At 38.7% G+C, this 19,045-nt stretch overlaps 1 protein-coding gene and 1 long non-coding RNA gene across 11 annotated transcripts in view; one reads left to right on the top strand and one right to left on the bottom strand.

Annotated features, from left to right (window-relative positions):
* The window catches only part of LOC116409768, a 70,098-nt gene extending 68,968 nt beyond the window's left edge, over positions 1 to 1,130 (bottom strand). Inside the window, exon 1 of the long non-coding RNA XR_004222034.1 lies at positions 1,046 to 1,130. This is a non-coding gene — a long non-coding RNA (uncharacterized LOC116409768). The remainder of the gene's footprint in view (positions 1 to 1,045) is intronic.
* tjp1 (tight junction protein 1) overlaps positions 1 to 19,045 on the top strand; it is a 201,598-nt gene that overhangs the window by 131,398 nt on the left and 51,155 nt on the right. Inside the window, exon 1 of one of the 10 annotated variants that reach the window (XM_031899166.1) lies at positions 336 to 1,937. The exons of the other annotated variants lie outside the window; for them this stretch is intronic. Within the exon in view, the coding sequence (XP_031755026.1) occupies positions 1,911 to 1,937 (27 nt within the window). The 5' untranslated portion in view covers positions 336 to 1,910. Of the gene's footprint in view, positions 1 to 335; positions 1,938 to 19,045 lie in introns of those variants that run through there. 10 annotated transcript variants of the gene reach the window in all.

The following is a 19,045-nucleotide window of genomic DNA, read 5'->3' as shown; positions in this document are numbered from 1 at the left end:
AGGTCATCATATATTAGGAATTAGCACTCTTGTGCTTGCAAATTATGTTCTGTATCGTGCTCTGGATAAAATAATGGCACTAGAACCTCTATGAGAAGTGATATATGAAAGTTATCATAAGCCATTTATGATCTCAGGTCAAAGCCAGTTATGAACTTAGAATACAGATGAAATACCTAACTGTAAGTAACTAATATTAGATAAAAACTGTTTTGTCTTGTATTTGTATCCTGTTTCTATTGAAAGCACCGTGGGAGACTATGGTGCAATATAAATAACACTAATAATATTTTTGCAGTACAGAATACAAATTATGGAAAATATAAGGAGGGAGAACTGTTAAATGAAGCAAAATGTAACTGTATTGTAAGTTTTGAACCTAACTAAACATTAATCTCCTCTGCCATTTGGACTTTAAATCCACTATATTCTGGGAAGATAACTAAAGACATTTGTATACTAACATAATATGCTTTTATTTTCTTATGTTTTCCACTTTTCTTGTGTAAACAGTTAGGATGTGAGGTTGTAATATAATAAAACAAGGAATGTCAGACCAATATTATGAGAGATTCTGAATGGGGGACAAAATGATCAAAATCAACCCCAACCCATCTGCAAGGTGCAGCCACTTGTCAGGTAATCAGAAATGTGTCAGTCAGCATTTCCAAATGACAAATGCCTTGCAGGTAAATTGTATACAAGCATACAGATATAATTAAAGAATTTTGTCACATACCATAGTTACTAATCACAGAAAGGACAGAAAACTTGGTTTTTCAGTGGTCACTGCCTGAGCTAAATCACGAGGGGAAGAAATCAGACAAGCCCCAGCTTATACAAAACAAGCAAGTAATACATATAATTATTTACTCAGGCAAAAAGTAATACTTATACATTCACATAATCAACATATAATAAAGATTAAATTGTCACTTTGGGCAAATAATGTATCCAAAGTGAAATCTGTGCCAGGTCAGCAATAGAGCCAGGGCAGTTGTGGCAAATGATTGTATCCAGTGTAATAACTGTGCTATATCCATACCAGTGTCCTTTAATTCACTGTATCCACTTGAACAACGCTAATACATCCAGTGTAACATTTCTCTAAGCAGAAGTTGAGTTGTTTCCTTGGCTGTTTGTCCTCAGTGGGCTTTGTACCAGAGCAATAGATCCACTGCAGAAACTCGCACCAAAGCAATATACTCCAGGCAGACTTTGTACCAGGGCAATACAAGCAGTGCTCTGAACTTGTTGTGCCAGTGCCCTCTCCCATGCAATCCAGGCAGGACGGGTCTGCGGAATGTACAGACTAATGGGGGCATCTTGCTCAGTGTTACACAGTACTGCGTTTGCTATATGGGCAAATATCCACAATACATTCACTCAATGTGTTTCCGATCACTGTTTGTAAACATCCTAGTGGATAACCAGACCGGACACAGGGAGAAGTAGTACAGGATGCGCACTGTGCGTGTGCTACTCCCCTCTCACAGGGAGTGGTCTCTCCCAGGCGGCCATGTCCGCGGTTGCTTGGAGAAGGGAGGAGGCGGAGGAGGGAAGGGAATAGACGTACAGTATAGCCGGGCTGCGCTGCCATTGCACAGAGCCGAGCGCTAGGAGAAGTGCGAAGTGGAGGCGCGACTAAGCGCTGCCATTTCAGGAAAGAAGTCTTTGGATCGGTTGTGGGACTGGGCTGGAATAAGCGAAGTAAGAAAGAAACTTTTGGGCTGCCTCCCGGTTACTCTGCCCTGAGCGGCTGTTGCTTTCTCTTCCGTGAAAGTTCCGTTCCCCCGCCCCACTGGGAGATGAGCCTCCGGGCGGTGTGAGGGCCGGGGGAAGCCGTTCGTCTGGGGAGTGATACTGACACCGGCCCTCCGGGGAACGGGGGCTGAGTGAGGGGAATCAAGATGTCGTCTAGAGCGGCTGCCAATAAGGTAAGTGAGGCTGGTGGGGGTAGAGAGCTGTATGTGCGACTGTAGTGCTGTGGGGGCTGCTACCTGCTGCTACTGGGGGTAGAAAGCTTCCATTCTCCTTACAGCACTTGAGCTCTTTCTCAGTGTAGCGCCTGGAAGCAGAGAGGTCAGAGATGCGCCCCCACTTCTGTTTCCCTCCTTCCATCCCTCTATGGTGGAGCTGTAAGTTGTGCTTCTGCAACAGATGGAGGGCTGCGCGATGCACATCACCTTCTCAATGGTCCACAGACACATACTGGAAAGAGCTCAGCCTTTCATGCTGTTTGGAGTTCCCATGCTGCTTGTAAACTACAACTCCCAGCATTCCTTCTTACTCTCACCTTCTGTTGCCAGGAGCTTTGTTTGGAAAGTCTGAGTCTGAAGAGCACAGAAGAGCTAATTTGTTCAATAGATTGTAAACTCTATTGAGTAGGGCCCTATTTTCCACCTGTATCGCTTAGTATTTGTATGTTTGTTGAATACACCCATGTGTTATACAGTGCTGCAGAACATGTTGGTGCTTTATAAATACATGCTGATAATAAATAATAATGGCATGTTTCATCTCCAGTGCAGTGTACATGGGGGTGGTGCATATCATAGTGTCATGGAAAACCTATTTCTGCTGTGAACAGACAGCACTAGGTGCTCATATTTGTGTAAGAGCACGATAGTTGTGTTTGGTGCGCTTCTCTGAGGGAAGCCAACCATGATTATATGTAACATTGTGGGAAATCCATGGTGTTGAGAGCGTAGTGGAATGTCTGGTATTGATCTGCATTGCAGCTTGTATAGCAGAGTTGCAGATATTCTCCTTATCGGAAGGGTGGGTTAGCCTTGGTGATCTGCTTGTATAACCTTTAGCTACAGTGTTCAGCTGGCCCATTTATATAAGCTGCTATTTGGATTTCTCACATAAGGACTCAGTGAATTATTCCACTTTAGCCCAGGGCTCGCTCTGTCACTTTAAAGGATTTTATGATGACCTGGGAATGCAATGACTAAATATTTCTGCATCTTTGTGGCATTCTGAAGTATTTAGTGTTAATAGGCTTGCCATTTGTCATCTATATACATTTTTATGTATTCTTTTCATAAGATAAACTGTGTTTCTGCTGGCACTTTTGGACTTTTCATTTATGAGCATGTGAATCTGGTCTAATAGTCACGTCATGCATTGCACATGGTTTTGCTCTGACTCAGTCCAGTGTGCTATGCTCAGGAATGAGAAGAATTAATAATTAGTGTAACTATTAAGAACATTATCCTTCTTGTTGCACTGAAAATAATACTCAGGTCAGTTCTCAGTGTTTCTTCAGGGAGATAAGAGGCAGATGAAAATGTTTGTTTCACTTTTTAGGATAAAGTTTGCAGAACCAGGTACAACCCTCCAAACACATGGCATCTGAATTGTGTATTATAGGCTGATCCATCTCAACCCCATAGCTGTGCAGTCTTTCTTTTCACTTGAAGAACTATTTTTGTCCATCTAAAATTGTATGTAAATCTGTGGTGAACATGATATATATAAGTGACCAGGCGTTAAATAAAAGAATGCAGGAATTCCTGTATCTGTGCCTGGCATTAGTCGCTAGCAAAGCATTTTGTGTGCTGGAACTGCCTGAGTCTGTTCTACACTCTGGGGTCACACATTTATTTTTGATATTTAAATGCTTTCCAGAATTGTAATGGGAAATGTAGTGTTATGAGAACTTTCACCTCACTCTGTCTCATATATTCAGCAGTACACAACTTTTAGAGTTTCAGAATAATTGCCATTGCCAGTGTGTGCTCATCGGAGCTGCACCTCAGTTGTTGCCATCCTCTTTGCTAGATGTGTGTATTGGGGGGGGAGGGGTGAGAATGGCCTGGGATCTCTGTTTCCTTACCTCCTCCTTCTGACACAAGATGCAGAGGGAGTGGAAGGGAGGGGACCATCCTGTTGGGAAGAAACAGGAGAGGAATCTAGCTTCATCAACTCGCCAAAGACTCTACATGAAATTTATATCTTTTGCATCTGTTAAAATTAATTAAAGGGGTAAATCAGATTATAAGCAGTGTATGTGTGTATATAATATATATTTTAAATGTAATTGCAATTAAAAGCAGTATGTGTCTGTCTGTTTATATATTGAAACAATGTAGCAGAAGCAGATAGTTATTAAAACCTGTTGGAGAACTTACTTCCGCTACATTGTTTCAATAGTTAGAACCAGAGAACAGATAAGGATAAACTACTGGTTTCAATTACATTTACCTATAGTGTTAAAACCATTGGACATTGGTAATATCATGTATATGGGAAAGTTGCTTAGAATTACATTTTCATTTTCTGCAGTACTGTGTGAAATACACCACAAACTCAGAAATGTTAAATATTAGGACATTTGCATATTCAATGCATTTTGTTACGTCTCAGTTGTTTGCCCCAAGTTTATCTGATTGTTGCTTATATCTTTAATATAATATGGTTATTAACTGGTTTGCATTTTATTTGTTGAACTGTAAATTATATTAAAGAGAATTATATAAAAAAGGGAACTTTGAGTTTTTGTGTATAATTGCTGTTTACACTCGTATAGTATCTCTCATATATAGTGTATACTGTTTGATCAGTCTCTGAGGTACTAGTAAATCAGGTGTATGTGTGTGGGTGTACTCTAACTTGTTCTATCTGCTGTTCAGGTGCTAAATAGCCTGGAGGCATGGGTGGAGAACAATTCTGATGAGTTAATATGTAATATTTAATAGGTGTAGGAACCTACTGCCCTGTTTGGCTTAGCCCGAGATGATATCATAAGTTGGAAGTTGTACATAGAGATGATTAGTTTGATGAGTGCTGTCCGCTGTTGCAAGTGGAGTTTCTGTACAGAATGAAACTCTGCAGTTTCGATGTAGAGCCAGGCTGTGGAATGTGCACCTAGTAAAGCACCACTGATAAGAGTGAACACTCCTTGTTTTTTGTCTGACGTTTATATAACGTTAAACATTTTTAAAGCATACCTGGACAATACATGTTAAAACAATAAAAATTATTTTCTGGGTGTTTTACATTCAGTTTTATTTAAAAATTCAGTAAATTGGACTGTTATTGCCATGATGTTCTGGCTTGACATTGGCACTGATATATTTTATTCTTTTTAGTGAGTTGTAATTCTTTCACCAAGAGAAACATATACTATACAGAATAAAAATATATGTATAAGCAATCAACCTTTAACAAGGCAAGGTTAACATCACTGGCATTTAGTTTATTAAATATAGACTACTGATAAGAGCTGTAGAGGCTGTTTTTTAAACAATCCCTTATTTAATGTAAACTCAAAATTTGTGTATTTGTATGGGTCCTGTAACTATGTTTTGCAAAGTGTGTAACCCCCTTTTTGCCCTAAAGCAGCTATACCTAAATGCAAAGAATGCAAAGAATTAGCCAACTACAGACAGATTTGCTTATCAGATTTCTGTATGATAAGCTTGCTGCACAAGCACTGATCACTTCTCCTACTATGTGAATTTCCAGTTGAACAATGCGCTCATCTATGTGTGTAGAACCCCAAAATGATTGATTTAATGTATTATCTGGTGCAAAAAAGGGGGAAAAGACAACTGATGACTTAGTCTGGTGTTTTTATTTCATGATTTTCCATCCCCGGAAATATATTTGCTGGGCTTTCCCCATACTCTTGGGGGCAAATTTATTAAAGTACGGTTGGTCCGAATCCGATTTTCCATACCTTGTGTATTGTCGGCGATTTATTCGCCAATTTGCGCAACTTTTTCGTACTGTGTCAAAATTGTATTGCCGTGCCGAGTACGAAAGTTTCTGATTCATTCGAGCTTCGGTATCGTGACTTTCCTTAGGCCAGGTTGAAGCTGCAGAGTGCCATTGAGTCCTATGGGAGGCTTCCGCAGAAGGATCAAAGTCGGAAAGTTTTTCCCGCTTTTTACGATCGTTCGATACGAAAATTTCGTGACTTTCGGATCGCCAATACAATATTATCGTGACTGTTCCGATTTTTTCGTAAGCATTTTCGCGATATTTGCGATCATCATAAATTATCGTATCAAATCTGAATTTTTCCCATTTCTGGATTTGAACTCCTACTCTGATGAATGTGCCCCTTGGAGTATGGGATTGTCTTTTCATATCCGTTTTGGGTAATTTTTTTTTCTGTTCCCAGCATGCACAATATCCAGTTAATTGTTCACAGGATGATTGGCCAAATATGTTAGAAACATACCCTTTTTGCCTTAACCCGCCTGAAATGAATGACTGAAAACTTGCCAGAAAGTGAGGGCTTATTTATAATTCCCCCTTCATAGATTTACTAACGTAAAAAAATCTACTCTATAATAGGCAAAACTAATTTTTACTACAGCAATATATTCATCTGGTGTAGAAGAGTACAATACAAACTGGCACAGAAATTGGTACTGAATCTGTGAAATTCATGTAGTATTAATATAAACAATATGTCTTAATGGTTGCTGCAGCATTATGAAGGAGATATTGTATAGTATTGTTGGATTATCCACAGAGTTATAGTACTGTTTGCTGTGTACAGTGGGTCTGTAAATATGTCCCACATAAACATAACACACACAGAATTAAATGTATGCAAAAGCATTAGAACAATTATTAAAATGACCACTCTTCTCCCCCAAAAGTATCCCCATCAAAGTTCAAACACCATTGGTAAACGTATACATAAGTAAGTAGTTAACACATAGCAGTAGTACCCAGGATAAGGAGTTAATAACCTAATCAAATGACCATGCTGGACTGAACACATTTCACTGCATGCATGATAATAATCAGACCAATATATGAAAATATTCCCCCTTCAGGTATATTGCCCACCAATTGCACAACAGCACATACTAATTTGGGGGATACAATGGTATCCAATGGCAAACTGTTTTCAGACAGCTGCATTATGGCATAAGAAAGGCCATAATGCAGAGAAAAGTTGGCTTAAATTCCTCAAAAGTGTAGATTTATATCAAATTATAGGAAACACTTTAGTTACTATTTAATATGCGCGATATAGGTGTTGGATGACTTTGTTCCAAAAATAGATGCAGTAATAATTTAAAAACTGTTATGTGATTTCACAAATTCACTTTGTCAAATATTACATTTTACTTACAGATTAGAAACCACATATATGCAGTAGTGGAGGATACCAGGAAGGTGGCAAATATTTTTCACATCACTGCATTTGATATAAACTGCAATATAGTACTAAGTTTTGTATGTTTTTTCCCCTGTTAGTTTCTCTCTGCTAGAGGCCCTGAAATTCATTTGACTTTAGGACTTCATCAGGCTGTGAATGTGATCCAGATTTGGTTTATGGCACAAATATTTAAGCTGGCCATACACACACCGATAGGATTGTACGAAACCAGTGGTTGCAGGAAAGATTGTTATTGGTATTTATATGGCCACCTTCAGATTAGCCTAATATTGTCTACCATATGGGTGGCCAAGCAAGGAAATTTTGGTGTTTATGCCCTGCTTTACTGTAATGGCTGATGTAGTGAGTGGATCCTTCGACGGAAATGTCAGTCTGCCTCTTGTTGTTTACTTTCATTCACCCGCCTGTCCCTGCATCCATACAGTGATTTTCAGCCTGAAAATGTTTGTGAGCATATTCTGCTGTGTCTCCACCTGTAGATCTGCTTGGTTTGCCATTAGACTGGGGGGGTGGAAAGAATTATGCCATTTTTTTAACTGTAATAGAGCTTTGGTGTTGCTGGGCCAGTGCAGACCACATGTGAATTCTGGAAGGTAGGGGGTCATGGGGAAGGAATGCGGAAGACAAGTCTGGAGGGGTCTAATTTGAGTGCCATTGGGCTTTTTGAGTGACATACAGCTACAGGAGCTGTTGGTGGCATCTCAGCAATACATTTTGATTTGTTAGGTGTAGTGCAGCTCCATTTTCCAGTGAGACTTTGACCAATAATTGTTATTGGCTCTTGCAATATAGCATACATTATCAGAAAACATATACCTCACACTCTCTTCCAGTTTAGCCTTCAACTAGACAGTATCGCTTGATATGGTCGTATTCGTTGATGGACAAATCATACTTGTAAATGATTATTTCATGGTAAGCTCAGTTGTACAATAAGGAAAACATCTTTTACAAATCTACATCTGTATGGCCACCTTTAGTGGTACAATCTACAGCTATGAATGTCACACTGGTGACAAAAGCCATCAGTGTAACTGAGCACAATGTCAATAAAGTTGTCATTGCGTGTTATAATGGTGAAATATCAAGCACAACACTCTTCTCAGCCAAGCCCTAAATTATTGATGAACCTTGGCAACAACTAATGACAAAGCAAATGACAACCAATACCTTGATTTTTTTTTTTTTTTACATCTGTAGATTTGTGCTTCATACATATTCTCCTTGGATTATTTCAAGTACCTTATTTACAAAAACTTTTATATATATTTTTAAATCTGATGCAGACACTCAACTTAAAATAGGCCAGGTCCACATGGTCTCTTTCTCGTATTGGGTTTGGAGAACTGTGGTTTCCAAATTTACAAGCAAATATCATTGGGGAAATGCTGGTTAACCATCTTTGGTGACTAGTTATGTTGGAAGCAAGCACCTGGCATAGGAGCCAGCAGAAAGGATTTTAGCTGCTCTCTAAGAAAGTTTAAATGCATTAAGAAAATAGCTGGAATGACTACGACCAGAGATAATGTCATACAAAGAGACTTTACAGCACTGATTAATGATCAAAGGAAATCATCCAGAATATGACAATTATACTGATTCTGTAAGGCATGCCAACAGGTGTTAAGAGATTGTGTCTGATTTAAACTAGCCAGATTCGAAATAATAAAATTGCACATTATCAACTAAGCATGTACAAGTATGGGACCTGTAGTTGATTGCTGAAACTTAGTTGCTGATGGCTGCAAGTAAATATGCCCCACCGTCTTGAAAGATGGATTTTATTTTTGTAGACATTAACATGTATATATAAAATGCCAACATTTTCCATCCCATAAAGGATTTGTCAAGCTTGAAGTGACTACATAAATTTAGCTATAGTCACTGATAGTTGCTGGTGGAGCAGAAGATAGATTGTTATGTACTTCTGGACATGACTGGTGGCATCTTCCACATTAGCTACCCATTTTCAAAATCCAGTAAAATGGCAAGTGTAGAGGACAGAGAAGTCTGTGCAGGGCCAAAGGGAAGCAGCTGCTTCCATCCAGCTGTCAGTATAGTACTAAAATCACAAGGGGACTGAGATCTGCTGAATAATAAAAAAAAAAAAGCGTTAACTAATATGTTTTAAATTTCTATATTTAGTAGTTTTAATATCAGTTGTAAGAGTGCTCAGAATATTATATAGCAAGTTAACTTTATTTTAAGTTTATTTTTTTAAGCCCCTTTAAAACTCTCCGGCATTTTAGTATACTTTTTTTTTTATCCACTAACTACAACATAGGAGCACATGTGTTTACAGAGCCCATTTATTTCTATGTAGTTTGTACTCATAGGGCCAATCCAAAGCATGGCCCATGGGGAGATTAGTCACCTGTGGTTTTCCAGAGTTGGAAAAAAAAAACTTACACAAAGCACTGCATACTAAAATACCTGTGTCTAAAGGTGGCCCCACACATGCCGGATTTCCGATCTTTCGTGCGACCATCTGGTTCGTCCCCGAGAGAGCACCGTCAGTGCTCGAAACGTTGGACCTTTTTTTCAAATAAACTTTTCATTTTTTTTGCAAATTCCTGGTGTCTGCGACTCACTGTCTGTATACTATTATTATTTTTGCCAGCACCCTGGGTGTTTGAGCCATTATAGGGTGTGCTCTGTTTGTTCTTGTACATATATATAAAATATTAAAGTTTAACTATAAAATGGACAGCACACACTGTTAAAGTGAAAATGTGTGAGGGAATTACTGCTCACAAGCCCTGATGAAGAGCCTGGCTGGGCTCGAAATGTCGTTTTTATGTGTACAGTAAGCATATGATGTAATTTTTATAATATACTTTTTGCACTTTAACAGTGTGTCCTGTCCATTTTAGTAAAACTTCTATATTTTGTAATGGGAGTTGGAACCCATTGAGGACGTGCACCACACACTAAGTTGTTGGCAGGGTGCTGTACTACCAAAAGACATTTGTATATATATATGTGTATGATATATATATATATATATATATATATATATAATATATTATACACGTAAATATTGCCCTTTACATCCTTTCCCTTGACCCACCACTTAGTGATGGGCTGGGTGCTCCCTCAGAGATCATATAACCAGAAATAATGCAGCTCTAACTGTAACAGGAAGAAGTGTTGGAGCAAAAGGCAGAACTCTGTCCATTTATTGGCTGATGGGGCCTAACATGTATGTGTGCCTTGGCTCGTTGTGTGCGCTATGAATCCTATGATCCCAGGAGGCGGCCCTTAATTCTTAAAATGGCAATTTTCTATTTAGGATTACCCAATAGCACATACTACTAAAAATCTATGTATTTAGATTTATTAGATGAAGCTTGTTTATGCAATATATTTTTATAGAGAACTAAATTGTTTGGGGGTATAGTTTTCCTTTTATCAGTGCTGTGATGCCTTCTTGTATGACATTACCTGCAGCTGTAGCCATATAAACCTGTTTCTTTGCCTCTGTATTTGAGTTATAGATCTACTATAAAAAGAATGACATAGCTACTATAGAGTATTTAAATGGGTTGTTCACATTCAGTGTCACAGGCACAGGAAGCAGTGTCAGTCTGAGACACAGCCAATAGGAGCACTTTAGTCTTTATAGGTTGTTAACTATGTATATGGCAAAGATTGTTCTATTAGTGCGAACTAGTAGATTTGTAAATGTTGTCCAAAGGTGAACAACCCCTTTAAGGGGAATGCGGGAAGAAATGCAACCCGTTCTTCCCGATCACTCTGTACTCATCCGAGGCTCATGCAAGCACAGTTGCTTTCCATTTGTGTTCAGTGCATGAATGTACAAAGTAATCTGAAAGAATGGCCTGCGTTCTTCTGTAATGGAATGCATGAAAGATCCACAATGGCGGAACATGGGATGAAACACCCGTGTACAAGAGTCCATAATTCTCTAACATAGATGGTCGAAAACATAATTATGGATGCCTGATAATTCAGGGTGAGACTGCTGTTTCCCAGCAATATGTCTGTCATCCTAATAATAACTTACTTAGAAGATGATATATTGACTTTATGAAATGACACTGTAATCTGCTATCAGGAGGGAAAACTTACGTTTTATGATAGAAAAACTGTGTTTGAAGCTACTTGTTAAAGGAGACATATTGGATAAATGGAGAAAACCCTAATCTTGTAGGCAGTTATGAATAATATATGGTGCTGGTTTCACATTGGGCTAAAATTGAATACTGTCAACAAAAATTTCCCCTTTATTGGAGTTCCATATCTCTGTCTGTTTCAAATGAAGGGTGGGTGTGTCAGAAGCACAGCAGGAGGGTGATAGCCAAACGAAGACAGGCTTCAGTTCCCTGTAAGATCAGCCTAGCTGCTAATTGGTTCCTATCATACAGTACAGTGCAGAGTGCTGCAGGCTCCCCTGCACACCCAGAGAATTCAGCCAGCAGGAAGTGGAACAGATGGTCGGAACTAGTAGGGTTTTGGGGGAATTTCTCAATAAATCGGTCCGAAACACAACTTTTTTTTAAGCACAATCCTTCTATATTTAGAGGAGTATAATTTCCTGGTACATTCTTAATTTTTATATGATATGTCTCCTTTAAGGGTAAGAACCCACAGAGTGGTTCAGTTGCCCATGATAGATCTCTGCTATCACGGGTGACTAACCCCTCCGAAATGGCTTTCCACCAGCAACAATAGGAGTTGCTGGTGGAAAGTCCTTTGTATCGCTTTGTTTTCCAAAGTTGCCTGCAGGAGGAAATTCTGGCAATATCAAAGAATACCTAAGCAATGCAAAGGGCTAGGAGGGAGCTGCTAGTGCAGGCTGCCATATTGTGTCAGAATTGTTGACATCACACGTGCATAACAAGTGAGCCTGTGGCAACAGTCATTATGTGCACGTGTGCCACTAAACATGCCCCTTCCACTTGGTGAGGGTGGCCTATTGCCCGTGGTGGACATTAATAAAATTGAAAGAAACATGCTTTCTAGGTGCCCTTTAACTGCAACTCTAATGACCATGCTCTCCAAGCTTTTTAATAGCTGTTAAAATGAATTAGTTGCTGACATTCATCAGACTCCAGCAATTGTTTCAACTAATCTAAAAAATTGTATTAGTTTAGTGAGTATGCAAATGGCTTACTGAGCTGCTTCTCTAAAACACCAATGAGAGAGAGAGAGAGGAAAATGGGTAATGTAAGCTAAAGTTTAACCTTGTCTTGTAAACAGTAGCAACCAATGAAATGTGTGTTTTTAAACAGCTGACCAGTAAATGCTGTGTAATGCAATATGCACTAAACGTTATAAACATAATTAATAGCAACGGTCAAAAATTAAAACTGGGGAGTAATTGAATTTGCCAATACAACTAAAATGGAAATAAAAGTGCTTAAAATGTGAAATACCCCTTTAAGCCAATGGCAAACTATTGCAGTGACTGTAGTCCAACTAAATTTGGATAAGGTTTCTTTGAGCATACAGTGTTTCCATCCCCTTTAAATGTATGCAAATCAAGTTTATAGTACCTTGCAAAATTAACCTTTAAATAAGAGCAGTACAGCTTGTGTGGCTGTTGAATCTGTGCAGTACAGCTAGTTGTTCCTGGATATTATTGTGTTGCTGCTATGCTTCACTGTAATAGGTATTTTTCATAATGATCTAAAGAGTTTCTAAAGGAATCTACTTAGCTTCTGTAAAGAATTGCTACTTTTCCATGTGGAATTGGGATTTTTACAGATATGATTGATTGTATGTATGCATAATATACAGGACTGCAAGACCATCCATTTTAATAGCATTCTGTATGAAAATGCATTGTACAGGGTATGCTGAAATTGGTGTTGCCCCTTATAAAGCAGACAACATGTATTTTGTGCCAACTATATTTTTACTCTTACAGCCTTTTCCCAACCCACAATGCACCTTCATACGAAACAAAGTAAATTTTCATAGATTCACTTATTTTGACTCTTAGCCCTGTTTAAAAATGGTAATCTTTGTATGTTATGCTGTAGATAATCGGATAATCCTAGTCTAAGTGGTCTTTCATATTTATTTTATAAACTTGTAAATTCCAAATCCAAGAACTGCAGAACTGTTTCTTTTTTTATTTCAGTATGTAATATAATGTATCTTAAAGGTTATGACTTTCTGTATGAATAAGAAATTCATTTATGCTGCAAGCTAACAACACAGCACATTGATCTATGTTTAAGCCCTTAATATTTGCAGGTATACATGTCTCTTTAAATGTATGATAATGTAAACTTGTATACGAAAGAGACATTTTTGCGGCGAGTGCAAAGATTATTTTTTATGTTCACTTAAAACCTTGTGCACACTTTCCTAAATTATTTTCATACACAATTGCTTAACTCAGTTTGTGTGGGCATGCCCATTTTCAAGAGAACATTGCTGGCAGGATTTGCTGCAGGACTGGCATCACAAGGCTTGCTTGCATTGGCAGGAAGTTTCTCCAGACATACTAAGCACTGCGTGCAGCACTGGGCATGTGATAATTGCTTGTCAGGCATAATTCCAGGCCAAAGGCAACTTTACCTGTGAAGGTTCAGAGAGCTGAAGCCTATTGCATTTGCACTTTAATACTGTGTTGGGACTCTCTTTACTGATACTCTGAGAAGTGAATTTAAAGTAGTGCCAACTACTTCAGAAGAGGGCATTTTATGGTGAAAGTAGCTTAAAAGTGTCATAGGACTGCTGTATTTTTTTAACAGGTTAAATGTAAGGTTTTTCGGTTAAATGTAAACACAATGGCTTTTAGATATTTGAGTCTATGCTCGCCTTCACTGTGCGGTACTGTCAAACTGTCAAGTCGCCCCCATTATCAAATTTGTGTGCAGGAGGAAACTTTGCGTGACTTTGGGAACCGAAGGGCTTTCCACCAGCGTCTTCTGTTGTTGCCAGTGGAATCCCTTTTCAAATCGGGTACTTGCCCACGATTGCAGCGATCTATCACCGGCGTGTACGTCGCTCCATGGGTGCTTTCCCTTAAACATAGTTTTTCAACAGCTCCCCAGAGCACACAATGCATTGTGAGTGCCACTTGTATTCAAAAGGCCGAACAAAATCAAAGATTGTGAGCTCCCGTGTATAACTTTGAAAGCCTGGCTCATTATTGTTATAGAGATGCTGAAACTGTAGTCTGTAGGTGCCGTAAGTTCAGTTTAGAAAATGCAGCATTTCTAGCCATATTTGTTCTTAAAGGCAACTTTTATTATGGTATAGAATGCCCTGTTCCTAGCAACTTTGCAATTGGTTTTCATTATTTAATTTTTTTAGTTTTTGAATTATTTGCCTTTCTCTTATGCCACTTTCCAGCTTTCAAATTGGGGTCACTGACCCCCGCAGCCAAAAATGATTGCTTTATAAGACTACAGTTTTGTTGTTATTGTTAATTTTTATTACTTATCTTTCTGTGCTGGCCCTCTACTATTCATATTCCCATCTCTCATTTAAACCACTGCTTGGTTACTAGGGTAAAAACACCCTAGCAACCAGATAGCGGCTAAAATACCAAATGGAGAGCTTCTGAACACAAAGCTAAATAACTGAAAAACCATCAAAAATAAAAAATGGGGACCAATTGCAAATTGTTTCAGAATATCAATGTCCATAACATATTAAAAGTTAATTTAAAGGTGAACTTCCCCTTTAAAATGTGTCCCTTGAAAATGCAAATTACTCAGAGGTCAGAGGTTTCCTAGCTTTTATTGTGTACATTTAACTCAAAAGAATGTACAAAATATAATGATGTATACCTGGTTTGTGTTATGTGGATTTTCTTGGGGAAAAAAGTAACATTTATCAATGAGATATTAGAATATAATTATATATGTTTTGTGTTTTGGATTTGTAATGTGCTTTGGCTTTTTAATGGAAAGTATGCTTTTGTTTCTTGTGTGGTACTGTGAGTTTTGTTCTGCTGCTGTGTGTTGTTGACCTCTACAAGTCAGAAATATAAAATTCATAACAAAACTAGACATATTTGGCATTAGTGTGCTTGGGGCTATGTATTTATGCATGCAAAAGAATGTTTGCTTTGAGCCTTAAATCTTTTTTTTTTATAGAAGTGAAATTACATGCTAATTTAGAGCTTTTAAAGTTTGTTAACCCAGGGGAAAGAAACATTATAGTTATCTTTGGTAAACTTTATTTATATTTATTTTTGGCAGCCTTCTATCATAAGAGGGGAAAATGTATTGTATTTTAAACAGACATACATAATTCCACATAGTGAAGGAAGGCATAGTCTCTCTCTAACTTAGGAACTGTTTCCTAACCCCGCTTAGGCTCACTGAGCCATTCAAACCCTTCCACTTTTCTCCACTCTTAAGTGATGGATTTTTGGGACTCATGTCCCTCTGACCACCTACTGTGGTTTGTAGAAGGACTTTAAGTCCCGGAATCGATCACTAGAATGTAACAAAGTGAGGGAATGTTTGAATGACTGTTTGAGCCTAAGAGGTGAGGTTGGAAAATATTCTGACTCGCACGGACAATTGTGGTACCCTTCAGTTTTTTTAATCTGTTTTATCACCACTCTACAGGTACTCCGCCAATGTAACTTTCTGTTTTCAGACCTCACCCCTGGAATCCATTTCTGAAAACGACACCTGTGTCTCTTTCCAAGCAGCAGCTTGCTGATGTATAGTGGTGACTAAAGATTTATATATATATTTAATATATAAAATATATATATATATCTGTCAAAATATGTGATTTTGACAGCCGACGTGCCGGCTTTTTAGATGGTTAGTACTGCTGGGGAACAGCTTTTAGGGAGAACCACTGTGGTCCAAATGATATTGGCCCAGAAAGTTGCATTTTTTTCAATTGTTATGGTGCTGTGCACACCTAAAGTCAAAAAATTGCCATTTTTAAAACATTCAGCAGCTAGACTGGGTATAATTCTTGCCAGATACTCATTTTTAATATGAACACTACCAACAATTACAAGTCAGGGAGCCAAGCCAACAAGGAAAAAAGTCAAAAGGCCCAGAATGATGCACACCAGACTAGAACCCAATAAAAATACAAATAATTCATCTCAAACCTACCCCAACTCTCAGGTACTATAGGTTTTGTGCCAACCCATCAATCAGTAGCTAGTTTACAAAGGAGTCAAGGGGTTGGGTTGTACTTCCATTGTGAAGTGTAGTTATAAGATACTGTGATGTATTCTAGGACAAAAGATTATGATAGAAACTAAAGCTTGGCATATGCATGCAGAGTTTGGTTGCTGACTGTTTACATAGACAACAGCCTAAAGGTGGCCATACACGCACCGATATTATCGTACGAAACCTCGTTTCGTACGATAATCGGTGCGTGTATGGCATGTCAGCGAGCCGACCGATATCGCAGGAAGCTGCTGAAATCGGTCGGCTCGCCGATCGGCCAAGTTAGAAAATTTTGATCGGGCGCCATAGAAGGCGCCTGACCAAAATTCTCCCTTCAGAGCTGAATCGGCAGAAGGAGGTAGAAATCCTATTGTTTCTACCTCCTTACCTGCCGATTCAGCCCTGAATGGTGTGTGGCGGATCTGACGATGTTTCGTGCGACCGACGGTCGTACGAAACATCGTGAGATCGCCACGTGTATGGCCAGCTTAAAGCTTCTAGGTGACTTTTTATCTTCTTCTCCAAGCAAAGATCTGTAGAGACAGAAACAGGACAGACTGGAGCAGGGTCCAAGAATCTAGTCCAATCTATCTTTTTATGTAAAAGTTACAGGATACAGCAACATTGGTCCAAAAAAAATAAATTGTATGATTGAAGGCCCTCTTAGCAGGGCCGAAACGTAGATAGATAGAATATCATATAAAGCAGGGCACTCACAGGGCTTGAAAGTATGGTAAAAAGGAAATATATATACACACACACACACACACACACACTCTCAAACCCAAAGCTTGTAGTTGAATGGGGCATTGCCTTCCCTACACATAAAGCTTTAAGTGATGTACATGATGTGCTACGTGGCACATCTCTATAGTCTCTTTGTGTTTCATAAGCTCTTGGAAACGCTTTATCTAATTGTATTTTTTTAAAACATTATGTATGTAAATCAGAACTTTCTACTATGCAGTGGCATATGGGGAGATTATTTGCCCATGACCAATCTCCCCGAAATGCCATCCTACCAGCAAAAATGTAAATTGCCAGTGGGGATGGCATATGCGTCGCTTCGGTTTCCTAAAGTTGCCTTTCAAGGAAACTTTGTGCAAACTTGTATGCTATCACACCAGCGATTTACATTCTTGCTGGTGGGATGGATTTTCGGGGCGATTAGTCACCCGCAGTAGCGAAGATTTATCGCGGGCAATTAATCTCCCCTTGTGCCACTGCCCATTTGGATTTTCTACCGCCAAAACACGTTGCAACTTTTCTGAGATTTACTTTGCATCGAAATGGCTAAATATCTGAATCCAACATTGCCGATATCATGTAGAAGTCAGTGGCAGATGTTCCTTCCTTTGCTTCAAAACTTTAGAGGTTTTAGAGAGTAATTCTGCCCCCATGGGTCGAGTTTGATTTTTTTTTTAATGATTCAAGGTTTTTTACCGCTAAAAAACTTAAATTCGAATTATGTTTGGCCCATATGCCAATTGTACTTTGTACTTGCACTTCCTATATGAAAATTGTCACATCAAGTTACCTGCTGTAAACTCAGGTACTCTGCCTAGATGTGTTCTAGAAGAATGTGATGGAAGCGCATATATAAAAGAAAAAAATATATATAATAGTGTAATACGTAGTACACTATTATATATATATTTTTTTCTTTCATATATGCGCTTCCATCACATTCTTCTGGAACACATGTTGAGGCCACCTCAAAGGATGTTTTGAGGAAGCAACAATCAAGATTCACACATTCTTCTAAGAAGGTTTTTCCGCTTAAGACTTTAGCACTGAGTTTTTGTGTTTTTTTTTTTACTCTGCCTAGATGCTTGATTGTAAAATAGTACTGCTTCCAGCTTTACCATACTGTCATGTACTCAGAATGGAACCAATGCAGTGGCTGTCTTCTTTCTACTTAAAGTGGACCTGTCACCCAGGCATAAAAAGCTGTATAATAAAAGCCCCTTTCAAATTAAATATGAAACCAAAAGCCATATTTTTATTAACATATCCATACCCATTATAAAAGCATTTAAAAATCCCAGCTGTCCATCATATATTGCTTACCCCACCTCTATGCCTTAGGCATAGAGGTGGGGCACACAGTTACTTTCGCTTTCAATTCAGAACTTACTAGATGTTGCTGCGCTTCTCACATGTCCCCTCCCTCCTTACCATCTAATTTCGTAAGCAGTGCATGAACATGGGTATTAGGTCCCCCCATACTGGCACAGAAACAAGATTTTGGCAGGATGCAAAGTGTCCACAAAATGGCGCCTGCCTGTTTGCTGCAATTGTGAATTCCAAGGCTGAAAAAAATGAAATTAAAATGATTTCTACAGTGTAGGTGACTTTTATTTTGCTTGACAAACACAATAGAAAACTATTCGGAATTATTTTTTAGGGTGACAGGTCCCCTTTAATGCTATCATTTTATAAATCCAGACTAAATTCTCATCACAGGCCTTGCCTCACACTTCCAGCATCATGCAGAGTTACACTTATCAGCCCAGACTCCCTTATTCAAATCAGTAAGACATACAGTGCGTTGTCTCCTCCCTTTCAGTTTTGCTACCATACTTGACTGCTCATCTACTAGATTTGTTGAGCTTATGGAAATGTATTATTAATTGCCCAGGTATGTATCTGATGCTTAAACCCACTTCTTCCCTGAGTCTTATCTGACCTGAATCCTACTGCAGTTTTGTGTTAAGTGACCAGGGTGATTTCTTCTTTTGTTGACCAACTGTTATTC

This window comes from Xenopus tropicalis, chromosome 3 (assembly GCF_000004195.4).
Source record: "Xenopus tropicalis strain Nigerian chromosome 3, UCB_Xtro_10.0, whole genome shotgun sequence".
Classification (NCBI taxonomy): domain Eukaryota; kingdom Metazoa; phylum Chordata; class Amphibia; order Anura; family Pipidae; genus Xenopus; species Xenopus tropicalis.
This window is presented reverse-complemented; position numbering and strand designations above follow the sequence as displayed.